This window comes from Canis lupus, chromosome 27 (assembly GCF_003254725.2).
Source record: "Canis lupus dingo isolate Sandy chromosome 27, ASM325472v2, whole genome shotgun sequence".
Taxonomy (NCBI): Eukaryota; Metazoa; Chordata; class Mammalia; order Carnivora; family Canidae; genus Canis; species Canis lupus.
Window position 1 is genome coordinate 32,299,904 of NC_064269.1, and position 20,662 is coordinate 32,320,565.

General features: G+C 34.5%; 1 protein-coding gene across 11 annotated transcripts in view; it reads right to left on the minus strand.

Moving 5' to 3' along the window:
• LOC112665425 (activating transcription factor 7 interacting protein) overlaps positions 1-20,662 on the minus strand; it is a 111,724-nt gene that overhangs the window by 6,334 nt on the left and 84,728 nt on the right. For 9 of the 11 annotated variants that reach the window (XM_025455162.3, XM_025455160.3, XM_025455165.3 and 6 more), the window contains 8 exons: positions 20,104-20,177; positions 19,495-19,583; positions 17,217-17,852; positions 9,437-9,528; positions 7,859-7,937; positions 5,623-5,778; positions 3,527-3,709; positions 1,638-1,750 (listed from right to left, as the gene is read on the minus strand). In XM_025455162.3, the coding sequence (XP_025310947.3) occupies positions 1,638-1,750; positions 3,527-3,709; positions 5,623-5,778; positions 7,859-7,937; positions 9,437-9,528; positions 17,217-17,852; positions 19,495-19,583; positions 20,104-20,177 (1,422 nt within the window). The remainder of the gene's footprint in view (positions 1-1,637; positions 1,751-3,526; positions 3,710-5,622; positions 5,779-7,858; positions 7,938-9,436; positions 9,529-17,216; positions 17,853-19,494; positions 19,584-20,103; positions 20,178-20,662) is intronic. The other 2 variants (XM_035706998.2, XM_035706997.2) reach the window with 1 other exon arrangement.

Here is a 20,662-nt window from a genome sequence, read left to right on the forward strand (position 1 = left end):
GAATCATCATTGCATACTCTCTATTTTTTATAGATTTTGAAATTCTTATTAAAAGCATGTTTTAAATCAATTAAAATTTTAAAAATGTTCCTCCTGAGATACATAGTTTATTCTAAGACAATACACATGGGCTCTGGTTTTTTATTTTTTTTTAATTTTTTATTTATTTATTTTTTATTTTCTTATTTATTTATTTATGATAGTCACAGAGAGAGAGAGAGAGGCAGAGACACAGGCAGAGGGAGAAGCAGGCTCCATGCACAGGGAGCCCGACGTGGGATTCGATCCCGGGTCTCCAGGATCGCGCCCTGGGCCAAAGGCAGGCGACAAACCGCTGCGCCACCCAGGGATCCCTGGTTTTTTAAATAAAGCTCTTGATAGGTCATCAAATTTGTAAAACTATGGTATTAGAGATTTTTACTCTATATTTTTTTAAGGAATAGGGAATGAAAGAAATTATCTGTAGCTGCAAACAACAGTAATGGCACATTCACCACATATTCTAACAGGGTCAGTTTTGAAACAACAAAAACACTAAGGATGCTGGGATCAGAACACCTAAGTTAAAATGGCTTTGATATTAGTTTGGGTAATGACAGTGAGTAACCTGAGTAACCACTTAACGTCTCTGTGACACATTATCTTTTTTCTATCAAAAGGAGAATAATCCTCATAGGGTTGTAAGAATTAAATTAAATAACACATGTACTTGATAGAGTGCCTGGTATACAATTAATGCTCCAGTAACATTAATTTTTTTCATTGTAGTGGAGTAATAAAAATAACAGCTGTTAAGAGGATAGACTAGAAAGGTGGAATGTATGGGTTTTTATGAGATATGATCTTGGGCTGGTTACTCAACCTCTCTGTGCATCAGCTGCTCTATCTATAATAAAGAATAAAAAAGGAAAGCAAGAGTCCTAAAGGATTCCTGAGTGAGGACCAAGTATTAACAGCGCCTGGCACACAATAAGTGCTCAAGAAATGCTAGCAATTATTATGCATACTTTAAAAGGGACATTTTGCTTGACAAAAAGTGATATGAAATTTCAATTCCCTCCCTTCTCAAAAAGCCAGTATTTCCATATACATGGTATAGCATACCAAACACTGTTAAAAATCATGTCACAGAATATTGGGACATTGTTTTGGAGCCTAAATCTAAGGGGAAATCTTTGATCTTCTCTGTTATCTCTTAACAAATGAATTCCCAATGCCAGTGGATTATTAAAAAAAATAGTGATGGCAATGCACCAATTAGAACTGCCATATAAGGCTTTGAGGAAAAGAGTAAAGCTAGAACATGAAAAAATACTTCTTAAAATACTCTTTTTAATACTCAAAAAACACATCTTTTTAATGTAACCATAAATTAAAAATGGTCTATTTCACTTTACATGCCCCAGCTGTGGACTCTTCTTGAACACTGTATACCACCCACAAGCATGTTCTTAGGGATGATGGTCATCAAGGATGTTTATAACAGTTAAGATATATTCTCCTGAATAAACTTCTGTCAGAAAAACAGAAGACGTGTCTTTTCCTCTTGATACAACCAGCTTGAAGGATAAATGCTAACTATAATAATATTTGACAGCCCTACAGCTGAGAATTTTGGAAATCCAAACAATACTTACAGTATGCACTTGTGGTGGTCGGTGATGCACTGTGAGCTGAGGTCCTGTTGATCCCAGGGCTAGTCCATTATTTACAACATATGTAGTTGCTTGAGGCACTCGAACTGTGACACCTACAAAAGAAAGTTAAGGCATAAAACTAGAATTCTAGGACACCTGGGTGGTTCAGTCAGTTAAGCATCTGACTCTTGATTTCGGCTCATGTCATGGTCTCAGGGTTGAGAGATCAAGCCCTACATCTCGATGCTTAAGTGTCCCTCTCTTCCTCTGCCCCCCTCCCATCTCTTTCCCTCTCTTAAAAAAAACACAAACAAAATCCCCTAGATTTCTACTGTAAATTTGGTAGAACACCGATTAAACACTTGAAGCCAGCAAAGTGATGTTTTTAAAATTTGGAAGGAAAACCATTTCTAACCTGGAAGTCTACACTCAACCAAATAATTGAGCATGAGAAAAAAGAAATTTTCCTGTATGCATGCAACCAAAATGCAAGCAATCAAAAAAAAAAATCTTATTTCCATGAACCCTTTCCAAGAAGCCCTTGGAGGATGTGTGCCACCAACTATGAGACAGAAAATCAATAAAGAGGAAAATATGAGATACAAGAAACAGGAGATCCAGCCCCGGAGAGAAATAAATGGAATCCCTATCAAAAGAACTCTAAGCAAAAATCCTACAACAGAACACAGTGGCATACCATATGTAGAAGGCAAACAGACCAGAACAGAGCAGTATAACTCTAAAGGTAGACAAACTGAAGCCGTCCTCAAAAATATCTCTGCTGTCTCATCCTTCCAACTAGAACAGAAATCTTGACTATAAGTTATCCTTGGTTTGTGTTAATGAGGCTCCTCACTTTCTCTCCACGCCGTGAACAACTAACTAACGATACTCATTTCACTGAACAGAAAACTATTTTGACATATATTAGGGCAACATAAGCAGACAGTTTAAAGTCATCTACTGCCTGGACCATATTCCTGCCATAAATTCAGTTCCTGGCCCATACAATAGTGTGTACCTGACTATGGCGAGACCTTACTGATTTCCCGGAAAACATTCTTATAAACTTCAGAAAAGTTAAGTCAGATTGTGAACCAGAAACTCTGCTTAGTTTATTTTCTTCTTGAAATCATCACCTAACAATGGCAGTTTCTTTAAATAGCTAGATTTGCCTTTGCTATTAAATTTGGCAAAACTAAATATTTTTAGTGATATTTACTTAGGTGGCAAAATCAGACAGAAAAGCAGAAAGTAAAGACGGTGGTTACCTCTGATGAAAAGGGAGAGGGAAACAATTAAGGGTGGACATACTATAATAAGTTTGTAGGACACTGATAAAGCTCTATTTTTTAGAATGGTGAAGATTTCATAGGTGGTTCATTTTGTTAGTCGTCTTTAAACTTTCATATGCTTTTTAAACAAACTATATTTTACTACTGAATATAATATATACATAAAATTGTGTGTGTGTGTGTGTATGCACGTGATGCACGTGTATGTGTGTAGAAACAAAAGATTTCCTTTAATATTTTCCTGTCTTCTATTCTCAGCTTAACCATTATTGCCATCATTTGGGCTATGCCACAATTGATCATTCGTACTTTAATTAGGCAAGGTATCTCTTAAAGAGGGCAGATCACCATCAAACAGAGCATTGTGAGAATACAGGCCATAAATAAAATTAAATTGAAGACAATACATGAAGCACAAATCATATATTACACATGTCCAATTTTTCTGGTTAACTCTTTAGAGAAGAAAAAAATTAGTAATAGTTTTAATATGATATTATAAGCATTTTTTGCTAAATCTAATGTCAATATAAGCCCACTAAATGTTGAAGAACTACATGTAACTTGAGGCCACACACAAGAAGAGTCTCTTACTATTTTGGGGATTGACCTGCCGAACAGCAGGAGCCTGCATAACCGTTCCTCGTAGGGGAGCCTGAGCTGGTGGTGCTGGGAGAGTTGTATAAACTACTTGGTGGTTTGCAGGAGCTCTTGGTACAGGGAGTCTTGTGGTCACCTGAGTTACTGGACGATGTGTTACATTCACGGTGGTTGGAGCTAACGAAAAGCAGAAAAACATATTGAAATGCAGTTTTAAGTAAACAGTTATTAATGGTAAGTAATTTTGCACAAAATCTAACTACAATAAAGAGAGAAATACAGACAACAGTCTCCTTTTGTAATCTTGAAAGAGAAGACTAATATGGCTAACCAAAACTAACAATACTATTATTACAAACCAAACTTCAAAAAAAAAAAGAACACTTCAACCATGTCCAATGCCCTTCCCACTCTTTAGTTTTGACTTAAGCCTGTGAAGATAAAGACTTGAGAGTATGATCTTAAGGGAGTGATTTAAAACAGCAAATTTTCACTCCTCACTTCTCAATGTTTAATTATTCTTAATACAGAAGGATTTGGGGTCTTCTAGGCCTTCTACTAATGGCAAATCCAAGAATAACTATATTCCCACAGTTCAACAAACTGGCTAGCTAATGTAACTGGTATTTTCTTTAGGTGACCCAAACCATCTCCTAATTCAAAACAATAAAACATTAATTAAAATACAGAATTCTTCCTTCTCTACTCCAGCATTCCTCCTAATCTATATTCTAGAAAACATTCATGCCTTGAGTGATGTTAACATCATGTATATTATGATTATATTAACATATATTTCTCAAAAAGTCCTAAATGTTCACTGGCAGCATGGAACTACAATAATTATTTTAGGGGTTAACACATTCTTGTTAATAACTCTCTGAATTATCATCACATTTCACAAGTAACCACATATTAAATATATAATAAAAAATAATAATAAATCTACTTTCACATGGAAAAACAGATTTCGTAATAAAACAAATTTGGAGGTAAATACTATGACATAAATAAAAAGGTTTCTTTACTAATGGCTTACTTACTAACATCTTTACTTAATCTTTACATATCCAAACTTTCAATGTGAGCCTTTAGAAAGGGAAAAAAAGTATACAAGGAGGAATCCTTACACCTCTTCATCTCTTTATTACCCATTTTATTATTTATACTGTACATGGTTTGCTTAATGATATTTCCTTCTAAATTATCTAAATTGGTGACTTAAACTTTGATTTCACTAGATACAATTCCATGTGAATTCAACATTTTCCTTAATGAGAAAAGTCCATATATACTTTGCAGATAAATCTCTAATGATGGGCTATTTTATAAAAAAAGACAAATTGTCTTGGGGCACCTGGGTGGCTCAGTCAGTTTTGTCTGACTCTCGGTTCTGGGGTTGTGTGAGTGAGCCCCATGTTGGGCTCCACATCCAACACAGAGTCAGATTGAGATTCTATCCCTCTCCCTTCCCCTCTACCATACACCCCACCATCTGTCCCTCTGCTAGTGCATGTGTGCACTTTCCCTCTCAAATAAATACATAAATTCAATCTTAAAAAGAGAAAAAAAAAAGGGAAAAGAAAAGACAAATTGTCTAGATTGGCTTCCCAACAGTTTAGGAGATCTATACTACATTTTGAAAATGTAGGTAGGATTTAATAACTTCTTGAGAGGCAGTGAGTAAAAATATCAGTACATATCTCCAAATGGTAGGGTTAGGCCAGTTAAAACTAGTTCACATTAAGAATCATTTAAGATTTATTTCTTCATCAGTCAATTATTACTTTGTGGTCATAATCAGAGTGAATCATTCCACTCATCCCCTTAAGAGAAACCATATTCATTTCTGCTGCTTATAGTGACACATGACAGAGACCTATAAATTTCTCTTCTTTATAACCACTCTGTATCTGTGCTGCTATTGAAGATGGTCAGCAAATCTAAGCTATATTACATTCAAAAAGTTGTACTGTCCCAAAATAAAAGAATTATCCTTAATTTTCAATCTAATTTTTCCACTTACTTCCATAGTCCTATTTCATTTTAGGCAAAACTAAAAGCTTCAATTCAATGATTCGGCAAGTTACCTGTAGGTAGTAAATGTATGGTTGTCTGAGATGGTCCACTTGTTGGCACCCCAGATGGCTGAAGAGGTGGTGCTGGCTGGATGGGTTGCAATGGTCGAGACACAGGTTGAGAAGAACCCATGGTTGACACAGGAGTATGGTTTAGCTTTTTAGGTTCTATTAATTAAAAGACAGACATTTTGATTATTGATAGACAAAAATTAGAAATACAGGTTTTCCTTTTATTTGTGAATTTTACATTTGCTTGCCACTCAGTCACATTTACCACTAAGAGAGCAATTTATTTCTATTTTAATCGTGCACATCTGCCAGGGTAAAACATTACATCATGGCCTTAAACAATTCACCATTGGTTCTAATACATATTCTAATTCACATTTATATAGTTTTACATTGTTTTTTATGAAAGAATCCTATTTCCGAACTCAATACAATATCATATCAATCAGAATTATTTCATTTCCTATATTCATACATGTATGTATCTATATCAAGGACATCCATCTAAACAAATATCTATAAATTGATGAGTTTTTTACGAGTTATCTTGAACTCTACTCTACAAATGTTTAGGCTCTTTTGTTTGATAGAATAGGTGGTTGCTTATTTACACTACCCAGTCTTTAAAATAGAATAGAGTGTCTGATCTCAAAAAAGGTCTTGGACAACCTATGGAATAAATGTTCACATCTCAGAAGAAGCCCTTAAAAAAAGGTAACCACTATATGGCATAATGTAAAGACTATAACAAAAGCCCTTCTATCCAAAATGATCCCCACTGATTTCTGAATTCTAAAGAATTCTTCACTATACTGTAAAAAAATTAAAGCGTTAGCTGCTTTAACTGAGTGCTGATGGAAAACAATGAACTTTGGAATGGAAAATTTAAGGTATACTCAAAGGTGGGGCCATGGGAAAAAGCCCCACAAAGCAGGGATGCTAGAAAAGGAATGGCAAGGGCACTGATAACTTTGCTTACTTGACTTTTTTATTCAGAATCAGCCCTACCTGTGTCCTCTCAAAAATAACCTGTATTTATTTTATCTTCTAGGGATTCATTATATTTGGACTTGTCTATAAAAAAAAAAAAAAGAAAAATCAATGCAGATGATTTTAAACTTTTTAATAATAATATACTGGCATGAATTAAATTCGGACAAATGATTGGATAAATCTTCCAATTTTACATCAGATTTATACCAAAAAACTTGAGTTTACTGTCACATAATCAATTGTATAGCTACTTGTTTCCCTAAAACCAATTAACGATCCTATTCTCTAAAATATGTTTTTAAATCTATAGGTTATTTTTAAATTTAATGTTAAGGTAATAATTAACCTATTAACTTATCTTACTAAATTTTCCACATACATTATGTAATTATCACCACAGTTTCACACATATATCTGTAAATAGTTGTGCAGCCAAGTTTGAGAAATATTTTATGTATCTTGAATCATTCTTAGAGAAATTACATTATTAATTAGCATAGTAAAGGCTCAGAGAAGTCTACTAAAGGGGGGGAAAAACCCATATAATTTTTATTTAATTCAGCATTTCCCCAGCATATTTAACCATGGAACTTTTTATTCACACTGTCTATTAACACTGCAGAAGAATTATTGAGAATATTAGTTAACATCTATCCAATTTAATTTATAAATATTGTAATTAACTCAGAATAGTACTGAGCATTTTGGATGTGCAGGCTTTTTAACATCACCTTCATTTTTGTTTATATAATCTTAAATAAAGAAAATTAATTCAAATAACCAAATTTAAATGTATACACACTGGAAAGTACCTACATTAAAGGGCATGGGTGCACACAGACACATGAACACACACAGAAAGAACATTTAATTTAGAGTCAAAAGACCTGGGTTTGATTCCCAGCTCCTTTACTGACTCTGACTTGCACTCTCTGAATCAATTATCAACTCTAAAATGGGCATTACAAGGCTATTACAAAGATCAAGTGAAATAAAATATATAAAAAGAGGGATGCTCCATAAGTTAATCTCCTAACTGCTCTGTTTTCCTCTAAGCTTTGTTCATATTCATTCAAAATTAGATTTCGATTTTTTAATTCTAATATAAAAAATTCTCATTCTAAAATAGATGCAAATACATCAAGCATAATGCTGTAGAGATCTGTCTTCACTGATTACTCGGTTAAACAGGAAAAATGTTATCAAAGCATTCCTTTGTAGTAGTACTATTACTTATGAGTACCTTGTGAAGCTCCACTCTCTTCATCATCCATTGTGAGATCAATGACACCACCCGAATCACTGCCTGTGGCTTTTCCACTCTGAAAAACAAAACTTCTGCATTTTGCAAAGGAAACTCTGGCAGACATAAAGAAGAATGAAATAATACTTAGGGGCAACAAGGATAATGAGTAGCCTGTTTCAATCTGGACCACTAAATGGCTTTACCTGAAAACACAGTGTTTGTCAGACAAATGATCCCGAATACTCATGAGCTATACATCTGTCATAGAGAAAGTAATTTTGAATTTTTTTTTACAATTATAGAAATTTTTTAATTTGATGATTGCATAGGGTTATTAAGTGATTTAGTGCTTTAACTGATAAGTATATAAACACCATTCATTTTCCCGCACTTAAAATGTTGACCAATCCTACACTATATTAATATTAATTCACCAAAAGCAATTTCAAAGCTAGAATTAAGTTGTATAAAATACTTATATAAATAGTTATATAAAATAATCTAAATCTATGTTTTTCCCCCAAAAGAAGGTATGGTATGATAAGATATGGTGTGCTATGCTATTAACTGACATCCAATTTGACCTAAGTCAACTTATTGTCCCAAATCATTAGAAATGTTAATTTTTAAAAATTAGAAATATAATTTTAACTACATACAGCAACAAAGAAGGAAAGTAGTACAATATAGATGTAAGGAACCAGTAATCTGAGTCAAAAAGACTGAGGGCATCTTTTAGTTCCAGCACATATCAGCAATGTGAATTTATATTAAAAGATAATATCCTCAATTTCCAAACTCTGCTGTTATGAGCAATAATCCAAATATGCATACAAAGAGCCTAACACCAGGCATGACATGTGCAGGCATGACATGTGCTGTGTAAAAAATGCTAATCATAATTAATATATTATACTGAGATCAGCTCCAAATGACTAAAGTTTTTAACTGCAGAATTCAGACTTTACAAATAATTAAAGAATATAATTCCTTGACATTAAGAAACTCAGGCCAAATCCAAAGATAATGATTTAATTCTAAATCTTACAACTATAAATCTTTCTCTAATAATGACTTCATAGAAAATGATTTGTTAACTAACACTACAACAATCTTAAAATCCAAAACTAGAAGTTCTTAACAAATCCTTAAAGAATGTAACAAAATTCACCTGCTACAACATATTTACAAGGTCCAATTTTCAAAATTTACTAAACTTTACATTTATCAAAAATTACCAGACAAATATGCAAAACCCAATAAAATAGAACCCAACTAAAGACAAAAGACAGTCAAGAGAAAATGACTCCAAGTAGAACTAGAAGTTGAATTCAGCAAAGACTCCAAAGCAGCTTTTAAGAATATGTTAAAAAAAATAAAGGAAAGTATTATATTAATGAATGTACAGGCAAGAAATCTCAGTAGTAGAAACTGAAAAACAAAAACAGAAACTCTAGGTCTAAAAAGTTTGATTACTAACTTAATTTTCATTGTATTAAAGAATACTGATCGAAATCCATTACCCTGTGCATTGTAATTAGAATTTTACTTTGAAACAGAAGGAAAAACTCTTACCTGTGATGTGCTATCAGCTGCTTTCTTATTAACGGAAGCATCTATTGTTTTGTTTGTCTGGTTTTCTGAGGAGTCAAAAAAGAGAGCCATTTCTAAAAGCACCAACAAAATGTGAAAGGTTTGGTTGTTTTATATACAACAATTGATGTAATTTTCTGGTTTTCTGTCAACATGTCACATATGTAAATGAATTTTCTCATACACCATTGCTATTTTAACTTTCAGATGGGTAAATTCATAAAAGAAAAAATTTTCATTTACCCATTGCCCAGATTATTTAACTATATCCTAAGAAATATCTTCAGAGAAATATAGAATATGCATAACTTAAATGTCCTAACATATAATTGCTCCATACTATATGCCTTTGGAGAAAAAGATGTAATGACATGGCAAAGATATAATGAATTCATTAGCAAACTACACAGTGATTCTGAGAAAATATACATGCATAATCTCAGTAGTTCAATCACAGATGATTTTTCTTTATTAATTTTTCAATTAACTTGTATTGAGTTTATGATACACATAGACACACAAAAGTTACTTCCAGAACAGCAAAGAAAATAAATCAAGTAGGTTTTTCTGCCTCAACTTCCATAGAGAAGGTATTAAATTTTATCAAATGTCTTTAGCATCTACTGAGGTGATTATGTAACTGTTCCTCTTTGGTAAGGTAGTGAATTTCCAATGTCGAAACATCCTATCCTTGCTTTCTGTAGATAATAACATTCTTGGTCAAAATATGGCATTTCTTTCATTTCAAATCTTCAGAACACATATAGATTAAATTATGCTTAAAAACAGAGGTAGAACTATGCATTTCATTATATATAAAATACACACACACACAACTGCCTGCACATCAAGAAAATTTGGATAAATATCCACCTACTAAAACAGGTTTTCGTAAGCTAGCAAAGTAAAAAAGGAGGCCCTTGTAATGTCTCCCTTTTTGAATTATCTTAAGTTTTCTTGCAGGAAGAATATATTAATGTAATCTTTGCTTTCTAAAAAGTATCTTAAAATTACTTCATTTATAATGAATCAACATCTGTTCTGGACTGTGAAGCTTCTGAAATACTACTTAATAAAAAGCACAAACACCATTCATTCTCCAGCATTTAAAATGTTGACCAATTCTACATTAAATTATCAATATTAATTCACCAAAACACCAAAGGCAACTTCAAAGCTAGAATTAAGTTATATAAAATAATCTAAATCTATGTTTCCCCCCCAAAAAGATGGTATAGTAAGATAAGATATAGTGTGCTATATACTATTAACTGACATCCAATCTGACCTAAGTCAACTCATTGTCCCAAATCCTTAGAAAGTGTGTCTTTGATTTGCATTTCCCTGATGATGGGTGAAGCTGAGCATTATTTCATGTGCATGTTAGCCATCCTCCTCATGTCTTCTTTGGAAAAATATCTATTCATGTCTTCTGCCCATTTCTTAATTGGATTACTTGTTTCTTGAGCACTGAATCTGATGTTATATTTTCGATAATACTGCTTCATCAAATATCATTTGTCAATATCATATGTCTTATCTTCTCCCATTTCATAGTCTGCCTTTTTGTTTTATTATTTCCTTCATTGTGTAGAAGCTTTTTATCTTCATGAAGTGCCAATAGTTCATTTCTGCTTTTGTTTCCTTTGCCTCCAGCAATGTGTCCAGTAAGAAGTTGCTACAGCTGAGGTGAACAAGGTTACTGCCTGTGTTCTCTGGAATTTTGGTGATTTCCTGTCCCACACTGAGGTCTTTCATCCATTTTGAATTTATTTTTGCGTACGGTGTAAGAAAGTGGTCCAGTTTCATTCTTCTGCAATGTGGCTGTCCAGTTTTCTCAACACCATTTGTGAAGAGACTGTCTTTTGTCCATTGGATATTTTCTTTCCTGCTTTTAGTTGTGGATCCATTTCTAGATTCTCTATTCTGTTCCATTGATCTATGTGTCTGCTTTTGTGCCAGTACCATACTGTCTTGATGATTACAGCTTTGTAATACAGCTTGGCGACTGGAATTGTGATGCCTCTATCTTTGGTTTTGTTTTTCAGGACTGCTTTGGCTACTCAGCATCTTTTGTGGTTTCACACAAATTTCAGGATTGTTTGTTCTAGCTCTGTGAAAAATTCTGGTGGTATTTTGATATGGATGGCATTAATGTGTAGATGCTTTGGGTAGAATGGACATTTTAACAATGTTTGTGCTTCCAATCCATGAGCATGGAATGTTTTTCCATTTCCTTGTGTCCTCTTCAATTTTTTTCTTCAAGTGTTCTATAGTTTTCAGAGTACAGATCTTTTACCTCTTTGGTAAGGTTTCTTCCTACACATCTTATGGTTTTTGTTGCAACTGTAAATGGGATGGATACCTTTCTTTCTCTGCTGCTTCACTACTGGTGTACAGAAAAACAACAGATTTCTGTACATTGATTTTATAGCTTGCAACTTTGCTGAACTGATGATGTGTTAGTTCCAGCAAATTTTTGGTGGAGTCTTTCAGGTTTTCTACATACTGTGGTGTCAGTTGTGATCTTTCCTCTATCATTTGCGATTTTATTCCAGTCCTTTCACTTTTCTTTGTGATACGTCTGGATAGGGGTAAATCAATTTTATTAATTCTTTCAAAGAACCAACTCTTGGTTCCACTGACCTATTCTACTGGGTTTTTTTTTTTTGTTTCTATATCATCTATTTCTGCTCTAATCTTTATTATTTTCCTTCTGCTGGCCTAAGGCTTTATTTGCTGTTCTTTTTCTAGCTCCTTTACATGATAAGTTGGTTTGTATATTTGAGCCTTTTCTTGCTTCTTGAGGTAGGCCCGCAATACACTTCCCTCTTAGGACTGCCTTTGCTGGATTCCAAAGACTTTGGAATGCTGTATTTTCATTTGCATCCATGTATTTTTTTTTATTTTTCTTTAATTTCCTGGTTAAGTCATTCATCCTTTAGAATGCTCTTTAACCTCAGGACGCCTGGGTGGCTCAGCAGTTGAGCATATGCCTTCGGCTCAGGTCCTGATCCGGGATCTGGGGATCAAGTCCCACATCAGGCTCCCTGCAAGGAGCCTGCTTCTCCCTTTGCCTATGTCTCTGCCTCTCTCGGTGTGTCTCTCATTAATAAATAAATGAAATCTTTAAAAAAAAATGTTCTTTAACCTCCATGTATTTGTGGCCTTCCTATTTCTTGTGGTTGAGTTCAAATTTCATAGCACTGTGGTCTGAAAATATTCATGGTTATTTTTTTTAAAGATTTTATTTATTTATTCATGAAAGACCCAGAGAGAGAGAGAGAGAGAGAGAGAGAGAGGCAGAGACACAGGCAGAGGGAGAAGCAGGCTCCACGAAAGGAGCTTGATGTGGGACTCGATCCCGGGACTCCAGGACCATGCCCTGGACCAAAGGCAGGTGCTAAACCACGGAGACACCCAGGGATCCCTGATTTCAATCTTGTTGTACATGTTGAGGGCTGATTTGTGACCCACTATGTGATCTATTCTGGAAAATGTTCCATGTGCACTCAAAAAGAATGTGTATTCTGGGCACCTGAGTGGCTCAACTGGTTAAGCATCTGCCTTCACCTCAGGTCATGATCCCAGAGTCCTGGGATCAAGTCCCTTGTCAGACTCCCTGCTCAGCAGGGAATCTGCTTCTCCCTCTGTCCTTCCCCCTACTCATGCTCATTCTTTCTCTTTCTTGCTCTCTCTCACAAATATAAATAAAATCTTAAAAAGAAAAAAAAGAATGTGTATTCTGCTGTTTTAGGATGAAATGTTCTGAATATATGTTAAGTCTATCTGATCCAGTGTATCATTCAAAGTCATTGTTTCCTTACTGATTTTATGTTTAAATGATCTGTCCATTGCTGTAAGTGGTAATGGTGTTAGTGCTTTGTTGGATTTAATGGGAGTTCTCTGTTTCTTGGATTTTGAGGTCTGTTTCCTTCCCCAGATTAGGGAAGTTTTCAGCTATAATGTGCTCAAATAAGCCTTCTGTCCCTTTTTCTCACTCTTCTTTTGGGACTTTTATGATACAAATGCTACTATGCTTTAAAGAGTTGATGAGTTCCTTAAGTCTACATTTGGGATCTAGTATCTTTCATTCTCTCTTCTTTTTATATCACTGTTTCTTTGTGATTGTTAGTAAAGCCTGTTATATTCCTGATCCTGAGAAGAACGTCTATATTAAGAGGAGGTCCCCTCCTTCCCCCCAAAAAAGCCAGATCCTATTTCCCCTAGAGCTGAAGTTTCAAAGCACTCTGAACACCTACAGGGTGCATAAGGCGGGGCTTGGGGTAAGCAGCTCTGGTCTCCACTGGGTGGTGCTGATTTGCTCACTCTAGTCAGTCAGGACTGAAAGGGGATAGGAATGGCATCACTGTTCTCCTGGACCTGGAGTAGGGATTGGGGGGACGGGGTGGGAGAGTTCACCCCTGCCACTCTTCAGGAAGCCCTCATAGAGAGCAAACAATCACCTTTCTTGCCTCCCCGGTTCTCTGTCAGATCCTTGCCTTCACCCTGTGTTCGAGCTGTATGCCTGCCAGGCAGCACAGCACTCCTGTATTTCGTCGCAGGCATGCAGCTGGGTTTCAAAACTCCAAGTTTTAGGGACCCAGGCTGATCCTCTGGGGGGAAGGTCTCACCACACTTTTGCTGTTTCATCCCAGAAAAGCAGTTGCATGAAAGGGCAGCAATTCAGAGTTTATGGTAAAATGAAGCAAAAAGCCAGCACCAAGGTCTGCTTCTTTCAGCCACTGTCTTTTATTCCTTGCTAGGGAACAAGGCAGCACATTAGTGCCACCAGTTCTTTTGTCCCAGAGAGGCCACGCCATCCACTACCAAATGCACTCTAAAAAGAGAACGATTTCTCCGTTCTCCAGGGGATCCTCAGACCACACTGCCCACTCCCAGGTTTCTCTGTCCTCTTTCCCCACAGGAATACGACTAAGCCTGCCAGGCAAAATCATGGTGATGGCAAGGCCTTTTAAAACTTCAGACTTTGCAATCCACCACTTATAGTAACTTGCAGTAATCAGTCCCTCTCCTTTACCCAGTCGATGGTTTTGGGGAAAAGTTTCTCTTGTGCAATCTGCTGTGCACTGCTTTTCTTCTCTCTTTCTCTCTCCCCCCCACTCCCTCCTTTCTCTGTAATCAGGGGTCCCTCTCCTCCTGCAGTTCTTTTCTCAAACAAATCAACTCTCTGCAGCTTCTACGTGGTTCCGAGATGTAGCTGTTTCTCTACCCTAGTTGTGTAGCTTGCTCTCAGACCTCAAACTGACTTCTTAGGTGTTTAAAATTATTTGATATTTACCCAGCTGTATGATACTACTAATGCACTTGAGAGATGAGGCAAACTTAGGGTCCCTCTACTCTTCTAGTGTCTTAACTCCACCCTATAAATGAATAAAATTAATTATAATTTAAGCCCTAAATCTCCTAGCAGTCTCTAGAAGGATTCTTACTTTTATTATATACAGAAAATGCTGACTTACTGTATGAGGACACATGAACTATGAAAAAATACATACAAAACACATGCATTCTAGTTAGTTAGGCTATGTTCTCGTTAAGTCAATAATATCTACATTAAGTATAAGACTTAAAAAGTTTTAATTATACAACTAATTGATATATCATATTATGAATGTATTAACAGTTGGCTTTAACCTTCATTTTCAGCCAAAATTTGCCATATGGCTTCAGCTTAGGTTTTGGGAAGCCTAAATAGCTAAATGCCTACTTTAATGTCATTTTTGGTTCCTCTAAAATTATGCATGAGTACAGAATACATCATTTCATCAGATCTCATTCTAATTAACATGATGAACAATATACAAAAAAGTTTATCAGTCACATTTATGGTTAGTATCCAATAATTTACTTTCAAATATAGGTAAGCAATCTAAATAGAACTTGAAATATAGATCTCCTTAATTTATACAATAGAGTACATAAAATATGTTAAGTAAATATATGGTAAAATACAAAAGTTTAAGTATATATCATCGCAAAAGTATAATGATATACAGATGAAGAATGATTGTGAAAACTATTAGTTTTACATACAAACACAATTAAGAACAGTCAGATAAATAAATACAAAACAGACTGACACTATGACTAATAGAGTACATTAGAGCTAATCAATTTTGGGGAAAATATACCCTCTATGTCAACAAATGGTCATAAAAATTTTAAGAAAACAGAATAATCGATATATAACTCTGATATCCATAGAAGTGTTTAGGGTATGAGCATTCACAAAACTTAGCAAAATCTTTTAAGTTATTTATTTCTTTTCAAGCCATGGTCTTTCAGGCCAAGTTTTATGCTTAAGGATATATCTTATCTTGTGACCATGAATTAAAAATTGTTTCAACTTAGACTCAATATTACATAAGGATAAAAAACTCCAAAATCACATGTCTATGAGAAATCAATTTCTACCTGACATATTAAAAAATACTAAGGATTAGAAGAAAAAGAAATTAGATAAAAATGAAGTAACCCCCCAAAATCTTGCTCATTCATTGACCTCGGTTAAAAGTAACCATCTTCACTGCTGCAAACATGAATAGGAGTGTCTACTATAGAGTAATGTGGTAGCAGATAGGACTAACAAATATTGTTGTTGTACCATGCAAGTATTTACATTTTAAATATTAATAATTTCATTTTTATATAAAATTTCAGATTTCCTCTTATATCCCAGATGTAAATTTGTATGAGGTTAATATTTAGCTCCTGTCTGATATTAATTTTGATCATCCACTCATTTACTATCAACAACCTTATGAAATACTATAATCACTGTTTTATATAAGAAAATATACTCAGAGGGCAAGTATACTACTAATGCCTACATGAGAAATTTAAAACACCAAAATGCTTGTATATCTCACTTATCAAATTTTGTACTTTAGAATGTTTCTTATTTGAATGTTTCTTATATTTCATAGTTACTATGTCAGTAAAAGAGATACTAGCAGCAATTTCACTATTACACATTACACATTTTTGCCGATCTTTCAATTGGGAGTTAAGTGTGAAGCCAGAAATAAAGAATAAAAAAATTCAAGAATGCATACAAAATGTATGCTTCTTAAGAACAAGGAAGACAGAATTTTACAGATTTTAAATACAGGTACAATCAATTTCTCCTTTTTGCAATACTGGAAAATATACAGACATATGCAAACATAAATCATGTAATATGTCACGGGGGAAATATTTTATATTTTTCTTTTATAGAGAAAACAAAAAGCAATCACTTTATAGGAAATTAGAGAGGGAAGAACCTATTTTTAAATTGTTCAAATTTGTAAGATGTGAGTGATGAATGCACAAAGGATTTTAACAAATGGTAGGGAAGATATGTGGTTTGTCATTTGCCCATGTAAGCATATATTATGTAAATTATATACTTTAAAATAAATGTGTTCTATTCAGATTCTTCTGCCAAACATATTATAAAAGTAATTCATAATGTTTGCCTGAAAGCCTGAATGAAAAATTTCACCTACATTACGAAAAATTACTAAAAGCTAAATTAAAATTCTAACTTTTCATTCAAAATAAATTTTCAAATATCATCGTAATATTATTTCTTAGGTAACTAAAAATATACTAAAATTAATTTCTAGGATATTCTACTTATTTTCTTCTTCAAATAAAGATAGCCACTTCCAAAAATACACACAAATGTTCAATTATCTAAAATAGGCCATTAACATGCCTGCATTTCTATTCTTAAGCCTACACAGTGACTTACCAATTCTTGGGGTAGTAGTGCTCTGTTCTGCAGGAGATGAAGTACTAAAAGCAGAAATTGGAATTTTCATCTGTATGGGACCTCGATTATTTGATGGACTATAGAGTCCTGATGGGCCTACTGTAGGTAAAGAAGTCCTTGTGGCTTGTACAATAGAGTGTGCTGTTGGAACAGCCTGTACAGCAAGCGTTGTCCCTAATGGTGCAGCACTGGCAGGAGAGTTCCTTTGAATACTGGGACTGGCCACGGAAGGAACATTGTTTGGTTTAGTGGGGTTTGGCAAGGCTGGCAAGGATACCGGATTTTTGGTAAGACCACTCACTGTAGGTGGGCTTTGTACAGAAATGAACTCAACGTTGCCAGATGGTTGATTAGTCACTAAAGTCCCTGGATGGCTCTGCAGGAGTTGAGGCTGGGAGGATACCGCAACAGGTACATGCAAAATCACTGGTAAAGGTTGTAAAGAGATTGTAGGTTGGGGATTTCCACTAGGCACCTGAGTAGTAGCAACTACTGTAGCTGTGTTGGGTGCAGGAAGAACTGATGTTGCTGTCAAAGAACCAGAAGTCACTGGAGTCTGCAATTTAGGTTGACTACTGACAACAGTTGGAGGAGTGACAAGACTGGTTGAAGAAACTACAAAAAGAAAAAAGAAGTATCAGTTTAAATGGCTGTCTTCATTTATCAGCAAGCATAATTCAACAAGATAAAATTTAATGACTATATCTACTACAGTAGATATAGCCAAATCTTTCATAATAAAATTTCTTCCAGATTGAAGTTTTGGAAATTCCTGGAATTAAATTGATAGAAGTATTTTTGCACCTATGTTTGGCACATGGCTTATGATTATTATGGAAGACTGCTATCTCAGTGTCAAAACAGTATCTGAAAATTACTATCATCACTTCAGATTAACGGAAAAATGACTGAAAACTTGGTAAAACTGTACAAACATTTTTGAAACTACCCTAAAAACACAAATGCCTTAGGACACTGACAAAATATAAACTCAAACAGACAATCTAGAAAGAGTCATCACTATTAATGAATGAAGTAAGCTTGGATGTGGTATTTTATCACTTGAACCATGTGTGAAACCTCTGTGAATCAAGTTTTACTAAATTACCTGACAGGAGCTAGTATGGAGAAGCTGCTTCTACTGACACTCTAGTGACATTATATATATGATTTGGGTAAAGAGGGGTGATGAATTAAGAAATAAGGGAATTGATACCAAACACCAGAGAAACAAAAATGCTAGCCACTAGAAATTTTTTGTTTTGTTTTTTTGGGTTTTTTTTTTTTTTTCAGATTTTTTTTTTTTTTTTTTTTTTGTGAGAGAACTGGAGGGGGGCGGGTACAGAGAGAGAGAAAGAAAGAGAGAGAGAGAGGCAGAGACACAAGCAGAGGGAGAAGCAGGCTCCATGCAGGGAGCCTGACGTGGGACTCATCCCGGGTCTCCAGGTTCACGCCCTGGGCTGAAGGCATCGCTAAACCACTGAGCCACCCAGGCTGCCCTGGAAGTTTTATAGTAATTTTGGTTCCACTATTTGTTTATTCTCATTTGAAGAGGTTTCAAATTGATGACCAAATTTCTTTCTTATTGTTCTGTCCTCTTTCCAAAATCATAGGCACACTAGAACAGCAATCCTCAGTGTTATCCAGGGGGACACCTGGGATAACTGTGACCCTTTCAGGGAGGTGGCAATGTCAAAATTGTTTTATAAAAATAATAAGATATTACTTGATTTTTCTCAACGTGTAAATATTTGCACTGATGGTGAGTAAAACTTCTGATGCCTCAGTACAAAACTCAAGGTAGCTCACACTACTCAAGGTAGTACCGCTCACTACCTAAATAACTCTTCTAATTGTTTTAAGCTTGAAAAAGTTATTTTTCATTTAAATAGGTTATTTGTGTTACATGATACAGGTCTGTTATTTTTAAGTAAACATTTAAAAACTTGTTTTATTTCTACTACAGTAAATATCAACATAAGCCACAAAAACAAAAGCTCTTTGGGATTCTTTATATTATTTTAAGATTACACAGGGATACAGAAATTAGAAAATTTGAGAAACACTAGAGATTTGACTTTCTGTATTTTCATGTATATCTGTATTCCTGGTTTTTTTGATAAAATTTTGTAATTATTTAATTTTAGATAAATACGCTCATTTCCTTAGATCATATCAATCGCAAAAAGACGTAAGAAAAGACAACCAAAACCTTCGATTACTAAGAAAATGTCATTTTTGTATTAAAAAATATTACCTGTATTCACAGGGGTTGGAAAGGATGGTGGTGCACTCTCACTTACATTCCTCTTGGACTCCAGCATCTGTCTCACTGTGCCTGCATTTCTACAACATATATACACACAAATAGTCATGAAAATGTCATTCAGGAGCACCTCAATTTATGAATACTGAAAGCGGTGGCTGATAGGAGAAAGGCTGGCAAGACTTGAGTATGGTGGCATGAAAGTGCCAATGAATACAAAGGTAAAGACAGCACATAGACTTCAGCATGCTGGGGTCTATGGAATTAAGGAAGAGTCTGTCTCTTATATTCTAATGTTCTCAACACTTTTACTTTTTATGTACATCTGCAGACATTAGCTTTTAACACCCTTGATCAAAGCATTTCTCAATTACTATGAAAGAATACTATTTAGTATAAGTGGTTAAAGAAATCTTCAACGACCAAAGAAAGCCTTATAATAAATTAGCAAAGCCAGTAACAACAAATGAACAATATAACAAAAAAGAAGAAAATCTAAATCCAGTATACTCCAAATACATATCTCTACAAAAATAAATAAGAATACATTCTAAAATTTTCCTATAATTATAAATTTGACAGACTGTTTACAATTCTCACCTGTACGGCACATTGTTATTGCTGTTGATGTCAACTACAGACTTTCCTGGTGATACCGGTGGGTTTGGTGGATTCTGGGGAAGAAAAATACCCAGGTAAAATAAAACCCAATACACCAGATCTTAACTTGACTTATTGTGATTTCATAACATATATGAATGTTGAATTACTATGTTGTGCACCTAAAACCAATACAATATTAAAAAAAAAACCTTATATGCTTTCTCAATATATTATCTGTTACTTCCTGAAAATATTACTAGATGAGACAAGAATTTGAATCTTGGCATTGCCACTTAAATTACTTAATCCACTGAAACAACTGCTTATTGTATGAAAGATTAATATAATAATTCCTATGCCTCGTTTTTTAAGATAAGCAAATAAAGAATGTGAAAATGGTTCACATGCTGTAAGAGTTCAGTAAATATTAATAATTTGAATCTAAAGAATAACTATACATAGTCATTCAATATCTAGTGAATGCCTCCTACATACTACGCATTACTGACACCAAATTACCAAAAGAAACTCAACAAAGTACATATTTATTCTTACC